The 17,531-nt window shown below is 62.8% G+C and overlaps 2 protein-coding genes across 2 annotated transcripts in view; one reads left to right on the top strand and one right to left on the bottom strand.

Annotated features, from left to right (window-relative positions):
* Positions 1-5,330, top strand: part of Fads3 (fatty acid desaturase 3) — a 13,813-nt gene extending 8,483 nt beyond the window's left edge. Inside the window, exons 5-14 of the mRNA XM_010633146.2 lie at positions 114-311; positions 855-956; positions 1,030-1,152; positions 1,223-1,283; positions 1,542-1,618; positions 1,725-1,822; positions 1,923-2,019; positions 2,093-2,172; positions 2,246-2,371; positions 3,188-5,330. Of these exons, the coding sequence (XP_010631448.1) occupies positions 114-311; positions 855-956; positions 1,030-1,152; positions 1,223-1,283; positions 1,542-1,618; positions 1,725-1,822; positions 1,923-2,019; positions 2,093-2,172; positions 2,246-2,371; positions 3,188-3,239 (1,014 nt within the window). The 3' untranslated portion in view covers positions 3,240-5,330. The remainder of the gene's footprint in view (positions 1-113; positions 312-854; positions 957-1,029; positions 1,153-1,222; positions 1,284-1,541; positions 1,619-1,724; positions 1,823-1,922; positions 2,020-2,092; positions 2,173-2,245; positions 2,372-3,187) is intronic.
* Positions 5,331-5,369: 39 nt separating this feature from the next.
* Positions 5,370-17,531, bottom strand: part of Fads2 (fatty acid desaturase 2) — a gene marked incomplete at its 5' end in the record, with an annotated part of 12,543 nt that continues 381 nt past the window's right edge. Inside the window, 9 exons of the mRNA XM_033756579.1 lie at positions 5,370-6,213; positions 6,295-6,420; positions 6,589-6,668; positions 6,791-6,887; positions 6,981-7,078; positions 8,770-8,846; positions 8,964-9,024; positions 14,139-14,264; positions 17,400-17,501. Of these exons, the coding sequence (XP_033612470.1) occupies positions 6,162-6,213; positions 6,295-6,420; positions 6,589-6,668; positions 6,791-6,887; positions 6,981-7,078; positions 8,770-8,846; positions 8,964-9,024; positions 14,139-14,264; positions 17,400-17,501 (819 nt within the window). The remainder of the gene's footprint in view (positions 6,214-6,294; positions 6,421-6,588; positions 6,669-6,790; positions 6,888-6,980; positions 7,079-8,769; positions 8,847-8,963; positions 9,025-14,138; positions 14,265-17,399; positions 17,502-17,531) is intronic.

Raw genomic sequence — 17,531 nt, 5'->3', positions numbered from 1 at the left:
CGTGCCCTGGCCCTGCCCACCCCGCGCCTGGGCTGGGAGATGGCGCCGCCGGGCGGAGGCTGGGGCCAGGAGTTACCTCGCACGCGTGACGGCCCCTCTGCCCCACCTCACAGGCCCAGCTCCTCGCAGACTTCCGAGCCCTGTGCCAGGTGGCCAAGGACATGCAGCTGTTCAGGGCCGACCCTGCCTTCTTCGCCCTCATGCTGGGCCACATCCTGGCCATGGAGGTGCTGGCCTGGCTGCTCGTCTACCTCCTGGGCCCCGGCTGGGTGCCCAGCACGCTCGCCGCCCTCATCCTGGGCGTTTCCCAGGTGACCTGGGCCCGCGCAGGGGTGGGGCCCAGGCAGGTGGCCTGTGGGCAAATGTGCAGGGCAGGTGGAAGAGCGAGCGGCACAGCCTGAGCTGGGGAAGTTGGCTGTCATAACCCTGAGTACAGAGGTGGGGCCAGGAGGGCACAGCTGGGCACTGGACGGACATGATGGGACTGCTAGAGTGGACAGGCCAGCTGTCTTCCGGATCTCCCGCCGGGCAACGAGGCCCTCCGAGTGGGAGCCGGGTCTCCTGGTCCACTCGGTTCCGAGTGAGCAGGCTGGGAACCTTCACATCCAGCTCTGGGAAGGGAGAACCGGAGTCCCACTGGGGCCCGGCGGCAGTATGGGGACAGGCGCTGCTCCGTGGCTGCCTGGGGGTTCTGGCTTCTGCCAGCCAGGAGGAGAAAGCGAGGGCTGCAGGGTGAGGCCTGTGCCTGGGGTGTGGTTCTGAGCCCGACATTTGCCCAGTGTGGGGCCGGGGCGGCCAGCAGTTCGGAGCACTTAGGGTCCCTGCCCGCCTGGCCCGACCCGCGTCTCTCGCAGGCTCAGAGCTGGTGTCTGCAGCATGACCTCGGCCACTCCTCCGTCTTCCTCACGTCACGGTGGAACCGCGTGGCCCAGCAGTTCGTCATGGGGCAGCTGAAGGTGAGGGCGGGGCCGCCGCAGGTGTCCGCGGGCTCCGCCCCGCCCGCCGGCCCTGACCGCCACGCCCCCCCAGGGCTTCTCCGCCCACTGGTGGAACTTCCGCCACTTCCAGCACCACGCCAAGCCCAACGTCTCCCACAAGGACCCCGACGTCACGCTGGCGCCCGTCTTCCTGCTGGGGGAGTCATCTGTGGAGGTGGGTGGGTCTTTGCACTCTGCCCGCCCCGCCGCCCGGCCGCAGCGCCTACAGCCTCCTGTCCCTGCAGTATGGCCGGAAGAAGCGCAGATACCTGCCCTACAACCGCCAGCATCTCTACTTCTTCCTCCGTGAGTGCCCAGCTCCGGCCAGTGCCCGAGCCTGCGCCGTCCTTGGCCCCAGCCACTCGCGGCCTGCAGCGTCCCTGGGCCACTGCGGTGGCCAGCAGGGGCGAGCATGTCACGCCGGTCCCGACACTTGAGCCCCGAGCCTTGATCTGCTGGGGTGGCCAAGGTCACGGCTCTCACGGGGACCAGTCCTCGGGAGGGCACTGGTGCCCTGTGTCTGCTTGTGGGGGCAGCGCCCCTCGATCTGCACCCCTCTTGCAGTCGGGCCCCCGCTGCTCACCCTGGTGAACTTCGAGGTGGAGAACCTGGTATACATGCTCGTGTGCCTGCAGTGGGCGGTGAGTGGGCAGGAGTGTCCAGCAGGCCATCCGCGGTCTGGCCCCGGCTCGCCAGGGAGGGGGCTCCTGGTCCAGCGCCCCGACAGCCACCTTCCACCGCCTGCAGGACCTGCTCTGGGCTGCCAGTTTCTACGGCCGCTTCTTCCTGGCCTACGTCCCCTTCTATGGCGTCCACGGGGCGTTGCTGCTCTACGTGGCCGTTAGGTAGGAGCGGGCGGGGTGCAGGGCAGGCAGTGCCGCCATCTGGGTTGGCACGGGCTCTGTCTCACCGTCTGGCTGGGGTGGGTAACACCGACTTCTGCAGGGTCCTGGAGAGCCACTGGTTCGTGTGGGTGACACAGATGAACCACATCCCTAGGGACGTGGGCCAGGACAGGCACCGCGACTGGGTCAGCCTGCAGGTGGGTGTGCCAGCTGGGGGCAACCTGGGGGGGTCAGCGCCGAGCCCCCCTCACTGTGCCCACCCTGTGGCAGCTGGCGGCCACCTGCAACGTGGAGCCATCACCCTTCGTCGACTGGTTCAGCGGGCACCTCAACTTCCAGATCGAGCACCAGTGAGTGCCGGGCTGGGCGGAGCAGGGCCCACACCCCACCTGGTGACTGCAGCATGTGACACTGTCCCCACAGCCTCTTCCCCACGATGCCCAGGCACAACTACCGCAGGGTGGCCCCACTGGTCCAGGCGCTGTGTGCCAGGCACGGCCTGCTCTACGAGGTCAAGCCCTTCCTCAGAGCCATGGTGGACATTGTTGGGTAAGGCTGTGCTGGCCCCGGATGCCCTGCACACTACACAGCTCCAGGGCAGCTCCGAGAGGTGTGGTTTACATTGGGCACAGGAAATGCTTTGGCGGGATGACAGCCAGCAGACACCGCGGGCGGGGCAGGTGGGGGCTGCAGAGGCCAGGCGGGAGTGCCAGCCTCCAGAGCTGTGGTGGCGCCCCGGGGGCCAGTGTCCCGGGCTGCGGGAACGGGCCAGCAAGGCCTGTGTGTGGGGTGTGCCAAGCGGAGGGGCTCTGACAGCAACGCACCCGGGAGGAGGCTGCAGCCGAAAAGGGGAGCCCAGGTTCCTGCTCCTGCCCAGGCTGGGGGCCAGCGTGGTACCCAGGGCCTGGGGCATCTCTGCGCAGCGTCTGTTCCCTGCATGGGCCAGTGTCCCGGGCTGCGGGAACGGGCCAGCAAGGCCTGTGTGTGGGGTGTGCCAAGCGGAGGGGCTCTGACAGCAACGCACCCGGGAGGAGGCTGCAGCCGAAAAGGGGAGCCCAGGTTCCTGCTCCTGCCCAGGCTGGGGGCCAGCGTGGTACCCAGGGCCTGGGGCATCTCTGCGCAGCGTCTGTTCCCTGCATGGCTGTGAGTGGTGAGCTGGCAGGCATGGGGGCTCCGACTCTTGTCTTTGGGCCCAGGGGAAGGAGGCCACAGGGAAAACTGGTTGCAGGGATGGCTGGGACACGGGCCCCAGCTAGGCCGTACTGTTCACCCTGTCCTCATCTGCCCTGGTGGGCACTCGGGGTCACCAGACCACAGGGGGCTGAGGGGCCCTTGTGCTGGAGCGCTGACCCCACCCCTCCCCAGGTCCCTGAAGAAGTCTGGTGACGTCTGGCTGGACGCCTACCTCCACCAGTGAAGTCGGGGCAGACGGCCGGGGACCCGAGCCTACGCCCCCAAGGAACCGCTGCCCACCGGCAGGCCCTGTCCCGTGGACCCTGTGGCACGGAGGGAGGTGTGGCAACCACACCTCGGCACAGCATGTTTTCCCACACCAGAATCAGGGAAAACTGTTATTTTTATATAAAAGCCAACCCAGAGTGCTGTGGAGCAGAGTGATGAATGTGAATGGATTTAGGGACTGGGAGCTGTCCCGGCTCTCTGGCTGGGGAGCCTGGGGGTGCCAGGGGTGGAGGCAGAGTGCAGGTGTCTGCTCAGGGCTTTTCCAGAAGCAGGGTCCCCCACCAGCTGCAGGGTCCACTTCCCCAGGGTCGCCCCGTGGAGAGGAAAGGCCCAAGTACTGTGATTCTTGCCCCCGCAACCCCACAGAGGTGGGGAGATGCTGTGTCCCCCCCAAAGCCCCCCACAGGCGGCTCTGCCTGTGAACCTCATCCCAAGGCCCAGCCTGTTGCTCGCGTGACTATGGGTGTCCAGGGTGCTGAGCAGGGAGTGATGGCTGTGTGGTTCCTTGCCCTCCTTTCCTACCCAGGAGCCCCCTGCCCAGCCCAGGCCCACACAGCTGCTGGATTGGGCACCTGGGGTAGGGGTATGGGGCACCCTCCGCAGCTCACACCCCCAGGCCAGGACCCCACCAGCCACGAAGCCTTTGCCCTCTTTCTGGGGTCTATGGGGGTGGGGTGTGGAGGCCAAGCCCTGCCCTGGCCAGGACTCAAGGTTGCGTGACCTGGGAAAAGTGATTCAGCCTCCCTGATCCCAGTGCTACCTCCTAGGTGATGGAAAACAAAAGGGTCACGTTTTGTGGCCTGGTCCACCCCTTGCCCTGGGCCCAAGTCTCATTTTGCTCCTGAGAGCAGGAGGTACTGCTCACCCCTGAACAGAGCCCCTGCCTAAGCGCAGGACCGGCAGGCCTGCCTGGGTGTCCCTGCCCGACTGTGCACACCCCCGGGACCCTCCCTGAGGTCCCCTCCGTGCCCCCGGCGCCTGGGGAATGGGCCACCCCCACTCAGCCCAGCTCCTCGCCCCCATAGGTCTCTTGTTTGGTCACAGAACAAAATGGGACACAGCACAGGAAGCTCCTCAGGGCCTGAGACCCTGTGCTCCCCGCCGCCCCTTCTGTGACCCGCAGCCCTGAGCAGCTCCTCAGGTTACGGCCTCGGTGTGGGTGGCCTGGGACCCAGCCCGCCTGCCGCAGGTCGGGGACTGACCAACGCTCCTGCTGGCCCCAGCCCCACAAGCTCAGGCTTGTGCCATGGCTTCCCCACAATGCAGTGGCTGGCAGCCCACCTGCCACACCACATACGGGGCAGACGGTGCAACACCGTGCGTGGCTGTGGTGTCCCGGCGTGCTGGGTGGCGTGCGTCCCAGGGCACAGGAAGCACAACTGGCCCACACAGGCGGGGCCAGCCAGACCCAGCAGCTCCTGTGCGGGGCGGAGCAGCGACACACAGCAGTCGAGGCTGTGTGGGTCGGTGGCTGCCAACCTCTGCTCAGCCCTTCTTGCCCAAGGCCATGTCTCCCTCCCAGCGCCCGAGGAGCTCGCAGGCCGCAGGCTGGAGTGGCCCCTGCGATAAGCCTGTGAGCGCCCGCCCATGGCCAGCCTTATCTGCTCCACTCTGCCAACTGTCTGGGGCCCCCGCCCCCACCTGCCCCAGGAAGCCTGGCAAGGAGCAGCCATGTGGCCTCGGGCCGGTCCCTCTTCCCTCAGGTCTCAGCTGCCCACCGTGGACCGCAGCAGTCGGGGTCTGATGCCCATGGTGTGGAGCTGTGGACCATGGGCTGTCCCACCTGCGGCAGGAAGTAACCTGGGCACTGGGCAGAGCCGGGCGGCTGAGCGGGAAAGGCCACGGGGCAGTGCCTGGGGCCACATCCAGGGCCACTCTGTGACCTGGCTTCCCCTGCCACCCAGCCCTGCTTCAGACCCCAGAGCCTCTGGCGTGGGCGAGAGGCGCGGGGTGGGGCCCATCTGCCCCGCACCCCCAGGCCAGGCCCGTACCTGGCTCCCCAGCCCCCCAAGCCCACACCCGACGTCAGCAGTGGGAAGCTTGCCGGGCCTTCCACAGCTCCTGCTGAATCACACAGAAGTGAGAATAAAATTACTTCTTTTATTCTTCAAAAATGTAGGCTGGGGATGCAATATGATAAAAATGAAGATCAGTTCCCTATGGGTTTGTTCTGCCCTTGGGGAGCAGGCTGGGGCTGCTGCTGAGGGAGACCCAACTCCGGGGCGAGAGGCCAGTTAGTGGGTTAGATCTCGAGCCAGGGCCGCCCGCCTCTCATGCCCTCACCCGCCCGCCTGCCCTCTCCACCCGGCCCGGAGAACGCAGATTGTCCTGGACCAGCCCGGCCACCCTCCTGTCGGAATGCATCTGTAGAAAACGTGAAAACAGCAAAGATTAAAAAGCCAGTAGGAGAGTGCCCGCGAGGCCATGTGGGTGCCATGACCTGGTGGCCTTGTCCACGCCACCTCAGGCTCTGGCTGGAGCGCTTTGGGCATGGGCAGGATGGGCTCCTGAACCCAGGGCTCTGTGCTGGAGGACGCAGGGGGAACTGCAGCTCCAGTCAGGCCCAGCACTGAGCTCCCCCGAGGGAGTGGGCCAGCCTGAGACCCACATGTCCAAGGCTGAAAGGAGACAGGCATGGGCCTGGGACCCCGGCCCAAGGTCCTCAGGGCAGGAGCGGGAGGCAGGGACGGGGCACACACCACGGCCACCTCTCCTGCTCTTGGGGACAGGGACGGGGACACGGGCGGGACCGGGCTAGGAGGTCAGCGAGAAGGGAAGGAGATGACCGCTTGTGACATCCCCAGCCCCAGGGCGACCCTCAGAACAAAGTCCCCTCCCTCTGGCTGTCACCCCATCCCTGGCGCCCCAAGGCAGCTGGTCACTTGTGGAGGTAGGCGTCCAGCCACAGCTGCCCCGACTTCTTCAGGGACCTGCGAAGGGACGGGGACCAGGGCTCAGGTGCTGGCGGGGGTGCAGGAGGCCAGGCTGGGGGAGGCGGACAGGGTCCTCACCCGATGATGTCCAGCAGCGCCCGCAGCAGTGGCTTCTCCTGGTACTGGATGCCGTGCTTGGCACACAGCGACTTCACCAGCGGGGCGATCTTGCGCAGGTTGTGCCGGGGCATGGTGGGGAAGAGGCTGCAGACGCAGACGGCCGCGTGAGAACAGCCCCGAGCCCAGCCAGGCTGGGGGCAGTGGGGATGCTGGCAAGTGAGGGCCCCAGAGAGCTAGGGAGCCACTGATGGGTGCCCAGGTGCAAGCAGAAGGGGGGCGAGACACCCTGGCCTCCCCGCCAGCCCCACTCACTGGTGCTCGATCTGGAAGTTGAGGTGCCCGCTGAACCAGTCGTTGAAGAAAGACTGCTCCACGTTGCAGGTGGCCGCCAGCTGGGGAGAGACCAGATGAGCGGGGCGCAGCCCCAGCAGTGTGCTGTTCCCACCCTGCTTGCCCAGGTCTTCGTCGAGGATGCAGGAGGCCCAGGGCCCACCACTGAGGCCCTGCCCCTCACCTGGCTGCTGAACCAGTCACGGTGATGGTCCAGGTCGATCTCCATGACAATGTGGTTCATCTGGGTCACCCACACGAACCAGTGGCTCTCCAGGAACCTGGGGGAGCGGTCAGGGTCACAGGAGGGATTCCCAGAGTGGCCACCCCAGCTCACCTGTCCCACCCGCCTGGCCAGGACACAGCTGAGGCACCTGATGAAGTTGAGGAAAAGCAGGGCCCCCAGGATGCCATAGAAGGGCACGTAGGTGGAGAAGAAGCGCACGTAGTAGCTGATGGCCCAGGCCAGGTCCTGCAGGAGAGGAGGCTCAGGGCCGCCCTGCTGGGCTCACCTGGCTGCGGCGCCTCCAGAAGGCTGGCACCGGGCCCAACGGCATGTGGAGCCGCTGCTTCCTGGCAGCTGAACTGGGACAGCCCTGGGTGGGTGCAGGGCCCGAGTGTCTGTCCAGACCTCCGACTTGGGGCAGAGGGGAGTCACAGCGTGGCCGCCCCCTCTCCCTCCCTGGGCGGGTACAGCCTGCACCCCTCTGCCCAACACTCTCCTGCCCGGGTACCAGAGGCAGCTGGTGGCTTCCACTCCAGGCAGATGCTGTCCCTCCCAGCTCCACCCAGCCCCAGGGAACTCTGGGCTCTGTGGGTCCCCTCAGCACCCCAGCCAGCTCTGGGGAACCACAGGCCCTCCACAGACTTCCACTGCTAGGAACGGCTGAGGGGAACGTGCCATCTGGCCAGCCAACTGTCCTTTCTTGGGCCACCCAGAAGCAAAGGTCCAGGAAGGAGGGGCCTGGGAAGCCCCTGGCCGAGCCCAGCCCTCCGAGCCCCTGAGGACCCCAGACAGATCCTGGGCCAAGGTCTCCAGGGCCCAGTAGGATGTCCAGCATGGTCCTGCCAGCTGAGGTGTGCCCTCCCTCTGCCACAGTGACCCTGGAGGGCTCCAGACCAGTGCTGTGAGCCCTAGACACCCCCAGGGCGTCTCAGATGTCCCAGGCTCTGCCTGTCAGGAACACAGGCTGCTTCCTGTCCTGCTCTTCCTAGTCAGGGCTTTGTCCTCTCATCCCCGCAGCAAGCACGGTAACACTAAGAAGTGATATTGTGCATTTGCATCCAGAGTCATCTGCTGTGAAACACACAAGTGCACACACTTTCAATCCCAGCACTCTGGGAGGCTGAAGCAGGACTGCGAGTTCCAGCCCAACCTGGGCTATTTATCAACTTGGCAAGACCCTGTCTCAAGATAAAAAATGAGGGCCAGGGATGCAGCTCAGTGGCACTGCGCCTGCCTTGAAAGTGTAAGGTTCTGAGCTCTATCCCAGTACAAAAAAAAAAAAAGGAAAACAAAAAGAAAAAGAAAAATGAGCGGGGATACAAAACAAAACACAAAATGAAATGAAACAAAACAAGGGCTGCCCAACCCAGGAGGTCTGGGTTCAGTCAGCCCCGAGCTGGGGCAGGGCAGGTCTGTGGACGGCTCCCACTCCCACGGGGCCTCCCAGTAGTCACTGAGCTCAAGGGAAGGGAAGGGTCCCGGTCCCCTCTGACAGCCTCACTCTGGAGGGGTGGGAGCCCAGGGCGGCTGCTGGTGCTGAACTGCGTCCCACACTCATTCTGAAGGCTGAGGCCGGTCAGGAGCTCTGCAGGGCCTCTGGGGAACAGCTTAGGCGGGTCACCCAGGGCTCTGCAGAGGGGACTCCCGGACACAGGCACAGGCGGAGACACCGCCAAGGCCGGGCCCCAGGGACCATGCCTCCCATGTGCCGTTTTCTCGCCGCCCCCCAGGAGTGGGGTGACCAGGCTCGGACCGTGGGGACACAGGCTGGGGCGGGGCCCGCCCGGCACCCACCACCGGCCCCCGGTGACACCGCCAAGGCCGGGCCCCAGGGACCATGCCTCCCATGTGCCGTTTTCTCGCCGCCCCCCAGGAGTGGGGTGACCAGGCTCGGACCGTGGGGACACAGGCTGGGGCGGCGCCCGCCTGACACTCACCACCCAGTCCCTGCGCATCACCATGGTCATGATGATCTGGTACTGGAAGTACATGGGGATCAGCAGCGGCGGCCCGACTGTGGAGAGAGGCGAGTCAGGCGCCCGCTGTCCACCTGCCGCCTCCGTACTTCTTAGGGCTGCAGGAGGGGAGCAGGGAGCAGAGCATGGTGGGGGTGCCGGGTGGGCGCACTCACTCAGGAAGAAGTACTCGTGCTGGTGATTGTAAGGCAGGTACTTCAGCTTCTTCCTGCCGTACTGCGGGGAGAAGGTGGGCAGACGCCTGAGGGCCGTGCCCAGCCCACCGGCCAGCCTCCCACCTCTGTGCCCAGTGGGAGCTCAGGCCCCGCTCCACCCCTGGGAGGAGAGAAGCCCAGGTCCCCAAGGCTGGAGAACTAGGTGACACCCAGACAACGGCCCAGGCTGCCTGTCACTTCTTTTCTCTCTTGCTTCCCTACTGGAGATGGAAACAGACCTTTGCACTAAGCTATATCCTCAGTCCTTTCTAAATTTTCGATTTTGAGACATGATCTCATTAAGTTTTTCAGATGCAAGGCTTGGCTGGAACTTGCACTCCTCCTGCTTCAGCCTCCCCTGGTGCTGCATCACAGGCGTGCCGTGCCCACCCTGCCACAGGCCCTGTTCTAAGGCCCACCACACCCCCAACTCATGCAGCCTCCCACACATTGCTGCACAGCACAGGCAGCAAGAGCTGTGCTGGCCACTGATGCCCTCAACTACTTGCCCCAGGGACCGCCCACCCAAGGGTGCCATCAAGAGCCTGGGCTGGCACTCTGATAGAACTCGGTTTCCGCTCCCAGTGCCATTGCTCAGCCTCAGCCCTGCCAGGCACCCATGTCACCCGGTCCACAGCTGACAGCAGAGGCAGAGCTTGTTCAGATCCCACTCTGCAGCCAGCGAGGAGGAGGCGTCAGTGGGGGACACCTCCCCGAGCATTCCCAGCCCTCGCGGGAGCCAGCGGTTGAGAAGTGACCCAGAGACCACCCCTTTCCTGTGGCTCTGGCCACCCCAGCTCAGCAGGGCTGGGGGAACTCAAGGGAGGCAGGGCCACCGAGCTGCAGGGCAGGCACAGGGGACCTCAACGCTGAGCAACCCTCAGGAGCTGAGGGGCGTAGACCCTGCCTTCAGGGCCCCACGTCTCACAGCTGGAGTACAGTGGACTAACAGTGAACCTGTGACACCCAGCTGAACCGAATCAGCATGGTCTGAGTGTGGAGAATCCACCTGAGGATCGCTACCAATAGCGGTAAAAAGAGACCCGGAGGGGAAGATGGGGCTGTTGATTTTCTAGGAGAAGCTTGGTGCGGGTGGTTTTCCTGACGGAACTAGGTTGTTCTTGTCGGAGCTCGGGGCGTCCCTGACATTGGGAATGGCTGCTGCTTCAATCAGGGGAGCTCTCATCTTTACTGTGAGCATCACTTCCTGCTCCAATGTGGATCCCTCAGTCTGGTGAGATTCTTCATCTCGTGAGCACAGATTTTCTGGCTTCCACCCCTGGCCTTTGGGCCTTCCAGGTGCAGATCCTCGATACCGACAAGCATGAGACATTGCTGTGGGCTCCAGGCCACTGGATGGACTCGAGGGGGCACTGCCTTGGGCTCCAAGCCTTTCGCCGGACTGGTGTGGGAAGCTGCTGGGATCCGGCCCTTGGATGGATGTTTTGGGCTTCTAGTGTGTGGTTAATCTCTTGCACTCCTTTACATTTGATGCTTTGTGTAATTATCCTAAAATAACCTGGTAAGTTCTGTGTTCTGATTTAAAGTACTTCCTCACCCAATCCTGCTGACTATAACAGGAAGCAAACAGGCAAAGCAGAGGCTGGACGTGCACTCCGGGGGCTGCTGAGGCCGGGACAGAGTGCTGACGTCAACCGGGGTCACACACGTGTGCACACACAAGGCGACACGCCTGCCCCCGGCCGACAGCCTGTCTGGGACACAGGTCCCGGGCAGCCTGAACACATTCTTTCCCAAAACCCAGAGCACAGGGGCCCGGCGACACTGGGCTCCATCCTGTGACAGCTCAAGCAGTCAGAGGAGTCCTCAAATGCACGAGGCCGGAGGAGGGGCACCCTCCCTGCAGTGACGGAGACAGAACCCAGGGCCTTCACAATGAGCTACTAACCCCAGACGTTTTTTTAAAATTAATGAATTTTTTTCTTTTAAATTTTGAGACAAAGTTTGGCAAGTTGCCCAGACTGGGTTCAAACTTGCAATTCTCCTGCCTCAGCCTACAGTGCTGGGATGAGAGGTTTATTTGCCCCCGCTGCTGGCTTAGCTTCTCAATTTATCGGAAAGCTAGTCACCACAAACGCACTCTTCATAGGGCCTGTGGGGTGCAGATGGGATGCCCCCTTTCTCTGGTCATGTTGCCTCTCTCACCCAGGTTTCTCCGTCAAAGGGGTGGACATTAGCCCCTGACCTGGGCCGAGCGGGGGCCGAGAGGTGCTCAGCATGTGGGGCGGCCCTGCCAGCCAGCCGCATCCCCCCAGCTGGGGCCTGGCCTCTACCCCTCAGGAAGTCCCTGTCCTGCAACCATGGTGGGGAGGTGGAGGCAGGGCCTGGGAGGGAGCACGAACGGTGCTTTCACCCTCAGGATGCCGGCACAGGCGGGGGTGGCTTCCTGTGGCTGGATCCCAAGAGGAGATGGTGTCCACACAAGGCTGGCCTTGAGCGGGGACAGCGCGTTCCCTGTGGGGACGGCCAGCCATCACTGGTCAGGGAGGTGCTGAACCTCCCGTCTTAGCCTCTCCCAGGGCCACAAGAGCCTGGGGGACCTTCAGGTTTGACACAAAATGCAAGAAAAAGGACGAGGCACTAAAACCCCAAGCAGAAACAAGGGTGTCACCATCAGAAAGGAAGAGATCCTGTTTTCCCGGAAATAGGACCTAGGAAAATTCTCAGCCTTGAAAACTCAAGATCCAAACTGCCAGCCCCACTGGGTGTGCTGGTGTATGCCTGTGATACCAGCACTGGGAAGGCTGAGGCAGGAGGATCACTGTGAGTTCCAGGCTAACCCGAATGCATAGGGAAACCTGGTCTCAAAAGAACAAAAACCAAACAGCTCCAGCTGGCCCACCCTTGCCTTACCTTGCGTTGCGATTCTCTTGCTCATGGCTGCTCTGTAAGGCAGGGAAGGCAGGGATGGGCCACTTGGGACTAGCACCTTTGATCTCTGGTTTTCAAGGCCTATTACTTTCCAGATAAGTCTTATTTTGGGGAAAACACAGGACTAGATTTGTCTTTAATTCCAAGACATGATCATCTACCCAAAAACCCCAAGGAGTCCACTGAATCCTACGGGGATGTCAGTGGGCACGAGCCACGAACCCTCTCAGGGGCACACCCAGGGCGAGCGCACGCGCTGTGAGACGCAGTCAGAAAACACGGGAGGGGACACAGCTGTCAGGAGACAGGACCAGGGCTCATTCTGGGAGGGGACAGGCAGCTCACCAGACGCGGGGTGCAGGGCTGTTCCACCCTTGGAAGGGGCAGTGGGACCTGCTGACCAAGACGGTGGGCAGAGCTAGAGAGGGCTGGAGGCCTGGCAGGCACCTGCTCACACCCGGACCCTCGGGCAGGAGCCAGCACGGTCACCACAAGAGCAGCCTGGGAAGCAAGATGTCAGAAGGGGCCTGGCCGCCCCCAGGAAGGACTGGGCTGGCACCGCCGGAGAGGCCACTGTGTCTGTCAGGGGCAGGCCGCGGGCGGCGCTCTCAGAGGGCCTGGGGTGACCGGCTCACCAGAGCGGGGGGACAGCCCCGTCCGCTTGGGTGCACCAGTCACCCCTACTCTGCCCCACATGAAACCCTGGGCAAAGTCTCCCTCCACGTGGGCTTGCAGGGCCCTCCAGACCTTTCAGGGGCCCTGCATGAAGGCCCACAGAGGGAGGTACTGTGCTCTTGGGCTGAAGGGATACAAGAAGAACAGCGGGCGGTCCCGGCCTGAGCAGCCCCGGGCTCTGCCAGGCACGGCCCAGGGCTATGTGGCCTTGGGCCCAGTTTGTCCGCTCCAGTTTCCCTTTTTTTTTCGGTACCAGGGATCAAACTCGGGCCCTTGCACTTGCGAGACAGGCACAGGAACCACTGAGCTAAATCCCTGGTCCTAAAATCCATGTGCTTTCTTTTTTCTTTTTTTCATTTGGTACTGGGGATGGAACTCTGGTCACTGCGCTTGCAAGGTAGGCGGCAGAACCACTGAGCTAAATCCCCAGCCCCTGCCGGCCCCGGTTTCCACACCAGGGCCCGCCACGCAGTTCTGAACGAGGAAAATGGACTCCGGCCTCCAGACAAACATGCTCGCACACTCACACACACACGCACACTCACACGCAGTCATACAGGTACTCACGCACGTGCACACACACTTGTGGATGCACCCATACATGTGCATACGCACACGAGCACACATCCACACGTGTGCAGTCACACGTACACACATGCACACGTGCTCTCACAGATGCATTCACTCATGTGTGCTCACGCAGTCATGCATGCACTCACCCACACGTTCACACGTGCACACACACCAGCACTCGTACATGTACACTCGTGCACACATGCAATGTACCACTCGTGCACGCACACATGCAGCCCTGAGCCCAGTCCCCAGCACCACACACTCTCACAACGGAGACGGCAACGCCTGACACCTGTGCTCCTGTCCAGGTAAGCAGACCGCCTGGCCCATGCAGACCAGGTCACAGGGCGGAAGGGGGCTGCCTTAGGCTTCTGCGTCATGCTGACACGGACACACGTGTGCTGAAACAGGAAATATCAAGTACTCCAGGGCACAAAGCTGGGGTGAGGGCACAGGAAGGACATAAGAGGCTCACTTTTTTCCTGGGTTTTTTGAGGCAGGGTCTCACTGTGGAACCCAGGCTGGCCTCAAACCCACAATGATCCTCCTGCCTCAGCCTACTGAGTGCTCGGGTTACAGGTGTGTGCCCCACGTCTGGTGACTCATTTTTAAATTTTGTATATTTCCATACAATTTCAATGTTCGCGTGCACACACACACACAATCCCAACAAGACAGTGGTGTGTTAGCAGGACAGCCGTGGTCACAAGACCTGCCAGGCAGTGTCCACCAACACTTGCCCGCGCCCTCTGCCCTGCTCATTATCTGCTGGGCGGGAGGACCAGGCCAGGCGGGGTCCTCGGGCAGGGACTGTGGTGCTCAGGCAAAGCCCCCTGAACCTGAGCCGCCGTCCACCCACAGGGAGGTGCAGAACCTGCTCTCCTGCTAATTGGGCCGGACTCTGCGTGGCACAGGATGCGCTGTGTGGTGCCTACCCGTGGGGCTCCTCCTCCCTGGGGCACCTCCCGTGTCCCCGCCATCCCCCAGCCATACCTCGAGGGGCTGCGACTCGCCCAGGACAAACACGTGCAGCATCTTGACGTCCGGGTCCTTGTGGAAGACGTTGGGCTTGGCGTGGTGCTGGAAGTGACGGTGGTTCCACCAGTTGGCGGAGGCGCCCTGCGGGGATGCTCAGTGAGCGCCACGGCCCAGCAGCTTCTTGGCAACCCAGGGGCGCTGAAGTGGGCACATCAGCTCCTACTTCCCCACCCTAGCATGGTCACCGCAAGGAAGAAGGGCTGGTGCTGGCCAAAGGCTGAACCCCGGTAGGTTCAGGGGTGCAGGGCCTTCCACCCCTGCTCATGCAGCGCACGTCCCCAGTGCTGTGCCGGGGGCGGTGTTTCTGGGACAGCAGACAGCACCCTGACCTCTACTGCCGAGCACTTTCCTTCCCGGGCCCAGGGAGAGGATGCGTTTGCAGGAACCCACAGGACGTTCCTGAAAATGCCACTCATCTGCGCGGCAGCCTCAAAAGTCCTCAGAGTGGGGGATAAAAGTGGCGCAGCCACACGGGGCGCATCAGGGCCACACTGGGCATCCGAGTCTCGTGCGCCTCGGAAGCTGATCACTGTATGGGGGCTGGGGTCCCCGGAAACGCCCATCTCCCTCCTGGCTCCCCCCTAGACTTCTCGCCCACCCCCCAGCAGCTGCGGTGCTGGGTCTTGTGTCTCAGCAACACGAACGTAACCCAGACGAGTGCGGCTGTGCCAGCAACACCTGGACACCCTGTGCTGAGGGAAAGGAGCCCGTCACAGGGACCCCAGCCTGGCACAGGCTCCATCGGCATGAGATCCACGGAGACAGCACTGCCCGGGGCCGGGCGTGGCGGTGGCGGCAGAGGCGTGGGTGCCAATGCTGTCCAGCCATCAGCTGTGGCAGCTGCGGCAGTGGCAGCCTGGGCCGTGGATCGTTTGTTCAGCGAAGACCCAGCAGCTGCCCTGTGCACTTCCACGGTGTACGGTGAAGAGGCTCTGCTTTGGCCGAGGGCCTGGCCAGACACACAAAAGCTTCTATACGCAAAGCAAACGTCTTCCCCAGAGGCACTTCTGGCACAGCCGCAGCCTCTGGATGCTGACAGCCCTGGCCTCTGACGTGACCCTGGGCCCTGCGACCGCTGGGCCTCAACACCAGCAGAGCCCAAAGGTTCGGGGTCAGTGACACATTCCGTCCAGAGGCATGAGGGAAAACTGCCCGGAGGAGACAAATGAGAAAGCCCCAGCAGGGACCTGCAGGAGCAGGGACTGAAAGGGGAGCAGGAGGCCGTGCTGCCCACCTAGGACGCACCGGCAGGCACGGTGAAGGCCAGGGCAAAATGGAGACAGGGCCCAAGGACGTCTGCTGGGGAACGGGAAGGAGAGCGGAAGATGACCCCGAGCGAGTCGGGGGGACAGGGCTGCTGTCCTGCTGGAACAGTGACCAGCCGGGCCCTGCCTGTGTCCTGCCGCCCTAAGCTGGCCACTGTGGAGGCCGAGGCCGAGGCCGGGCAGTGCAGCTTGGATAGAGCCGTTGTTCCCAGGAGCTGGAGGGAGTGGACACCCTGGTCACACAGCGGGAGAGGACAGGGGGTGGCGAGGCCCAGGAGCTGACGGTGGCTCTGGTCCCGGCCCACCTTGTCTCAGGGCAGGGCCTGGCTCAGATTCACAATTTCTACCAACCAAGGGAGGAGTTGGTGCAGTTTCTAATTAATTCATGGTGACGCAGAAGTAGAATGAATTATGCTCTGGCATAAATAAGACAATGGGACAACGCTTGTCGATCCAGCACTCGGAGGCCAAGGCAGAAGGGTCATCGTGACTGGGGCCAGCCTCAACGACACGGTGAGACCTTGTCTCAAAAAGTAGCTAAGTAAGTAAATAAAGAAGACATTTAAACCTAAAATAATCTTGGAATTTTTATACAGTGATTTTCCAAATTTAAACATTTAACGCTCTAGGGGAAGAGAAATCAAGGTGTATGGTTTCCATGCCTAAGCTCAGCCCTGACCTTCTGAAATCTGGGAGGCTGCAGGGTGGGTGCTGCCAGGCGAGCCCAGCCTGGGCAATTTAGCAAGTGAGCAGGACCCTGTCACACAGGACAAGAGGTTGGGGATGGCTCAGTACAGAGGCCCTGGGTTCGACCCCCTGTATGTGATGAAACAGACAATTTCTCCGCCTCCTCAGGAAGTGGCACTGTGTGGAGCCCCCACACCCCACAGTGGTGCTCAGCGCCTGGTGCCAAGCTGGAGACCGAGGACCCAGCACCGAGGAGCCCTGTGTGAGCACAGCCAGGAGGGGTGCACCGCGCCCCTGAGCCAAGGACCCTGGCCCTGCCACCCGAGTGCCACTGGCATCAGCGTCTCCTGGGAGGCCCGGACCCAGCCGACACCAGCGCTGTGCCCAGGGCGGCCAGGACTCAGGCCATGGTGAAAGCCTAGGCCCCTACCCTGGGAAAGGGACACAGCCCATCTTTGTGTGGGTGGGGACACTCTCAGGAGGGAATGTCCCTTTCCAGGACTGAGGAGGTTTTATCCACAGGAGGAAGAGGAAACAAAGCCCAACTGTGCAAACCTCTCCGCCTCCCCAGGCTTGGGAAGAGCCCAGTTCCCAGACCCTGCTGGCCAGGCTGGGCGGGCAGTCTGCTGGGGCGGGGGGGGGGGGGGGGGGGGAAGAGGCACATCGGGGGTGGGGTGGGGGTGGGAAGAGGCACACAGCGCTTGCCCATTGGTCCACACCCTCCAGCCCGGTGCCCACTGGGGCTGCGGCCACAGCTTTCCCACCAGGACGGGAAGGCGGGTGTTTCCAAGACTCAGCTTTTCTTTTTGTTGGTTTTTTTGAGAGAGGGTCTCACTACCTAGTTCAGGCTGGCCTTGAACTCACTATGTAGCCTCAAACTCTTGGCGATCCTCCTGCCTCAGCCTACCAAGTGCCAGGATCACAGGTGTGTGGTACCATGCCCGGCTCAATTTAGCATATTTTAAACTTGCACAACCGCATCGTAAACTGAGGGGCACCTATCTGCTTTCTGCACTCCACGTATTTCCAAGGAGCCTAAGAGATGGCCTGAGAAAGAATCAGAAGATAACAGCACAATCGGCCCGAGTGCGAGGGAGCCAAGTGTGAGAACCAACACAGGGGGGCAGTAATCTCCCCTCCAGAAGTCTGCACAGCTGCCTGCTGGGTGCAGCCCAGGTAGGGCGCTCAGAGGTGCTGTCCCCGGCCACGGCTGCAGAGCGCAGGGCTGAGGGAGCCCGGGCGGGGCCAGGCTGGCCACACTTGCCTTCAGGTGGCCGATGACGAACTTGTGCACGACGTGGTTCCAGCCGGACTTCTTGTACACGGAGAGGTGGCCGTAGTCGTGCTGCAGCCACCCAGCCTGGGCCTGGGGAGGGGAAGGGGCCGTCAGCGGTAG

The sequence above is a fragment of the Fukomys damarensis genome, unplaced genomic scaffold (assembly GCF_012274545.1).
Source record: "Fukomys damarensis isolate Sample0158 unplaced genomic scaffold, DMR_v1.0_HiC HiC_scaffold_27, whole genome shotgun sequence".
NCBI lineage: Eukaryota > Metazoa > Chordata > Mammalia > Rodentia > Bathyergidae > Fukomys > Fukomys damarensis.
Note: the sequence above shows the minus strand (reverse complement) of the source record. Positions and strands in the feature narration are given on the sequence as shown.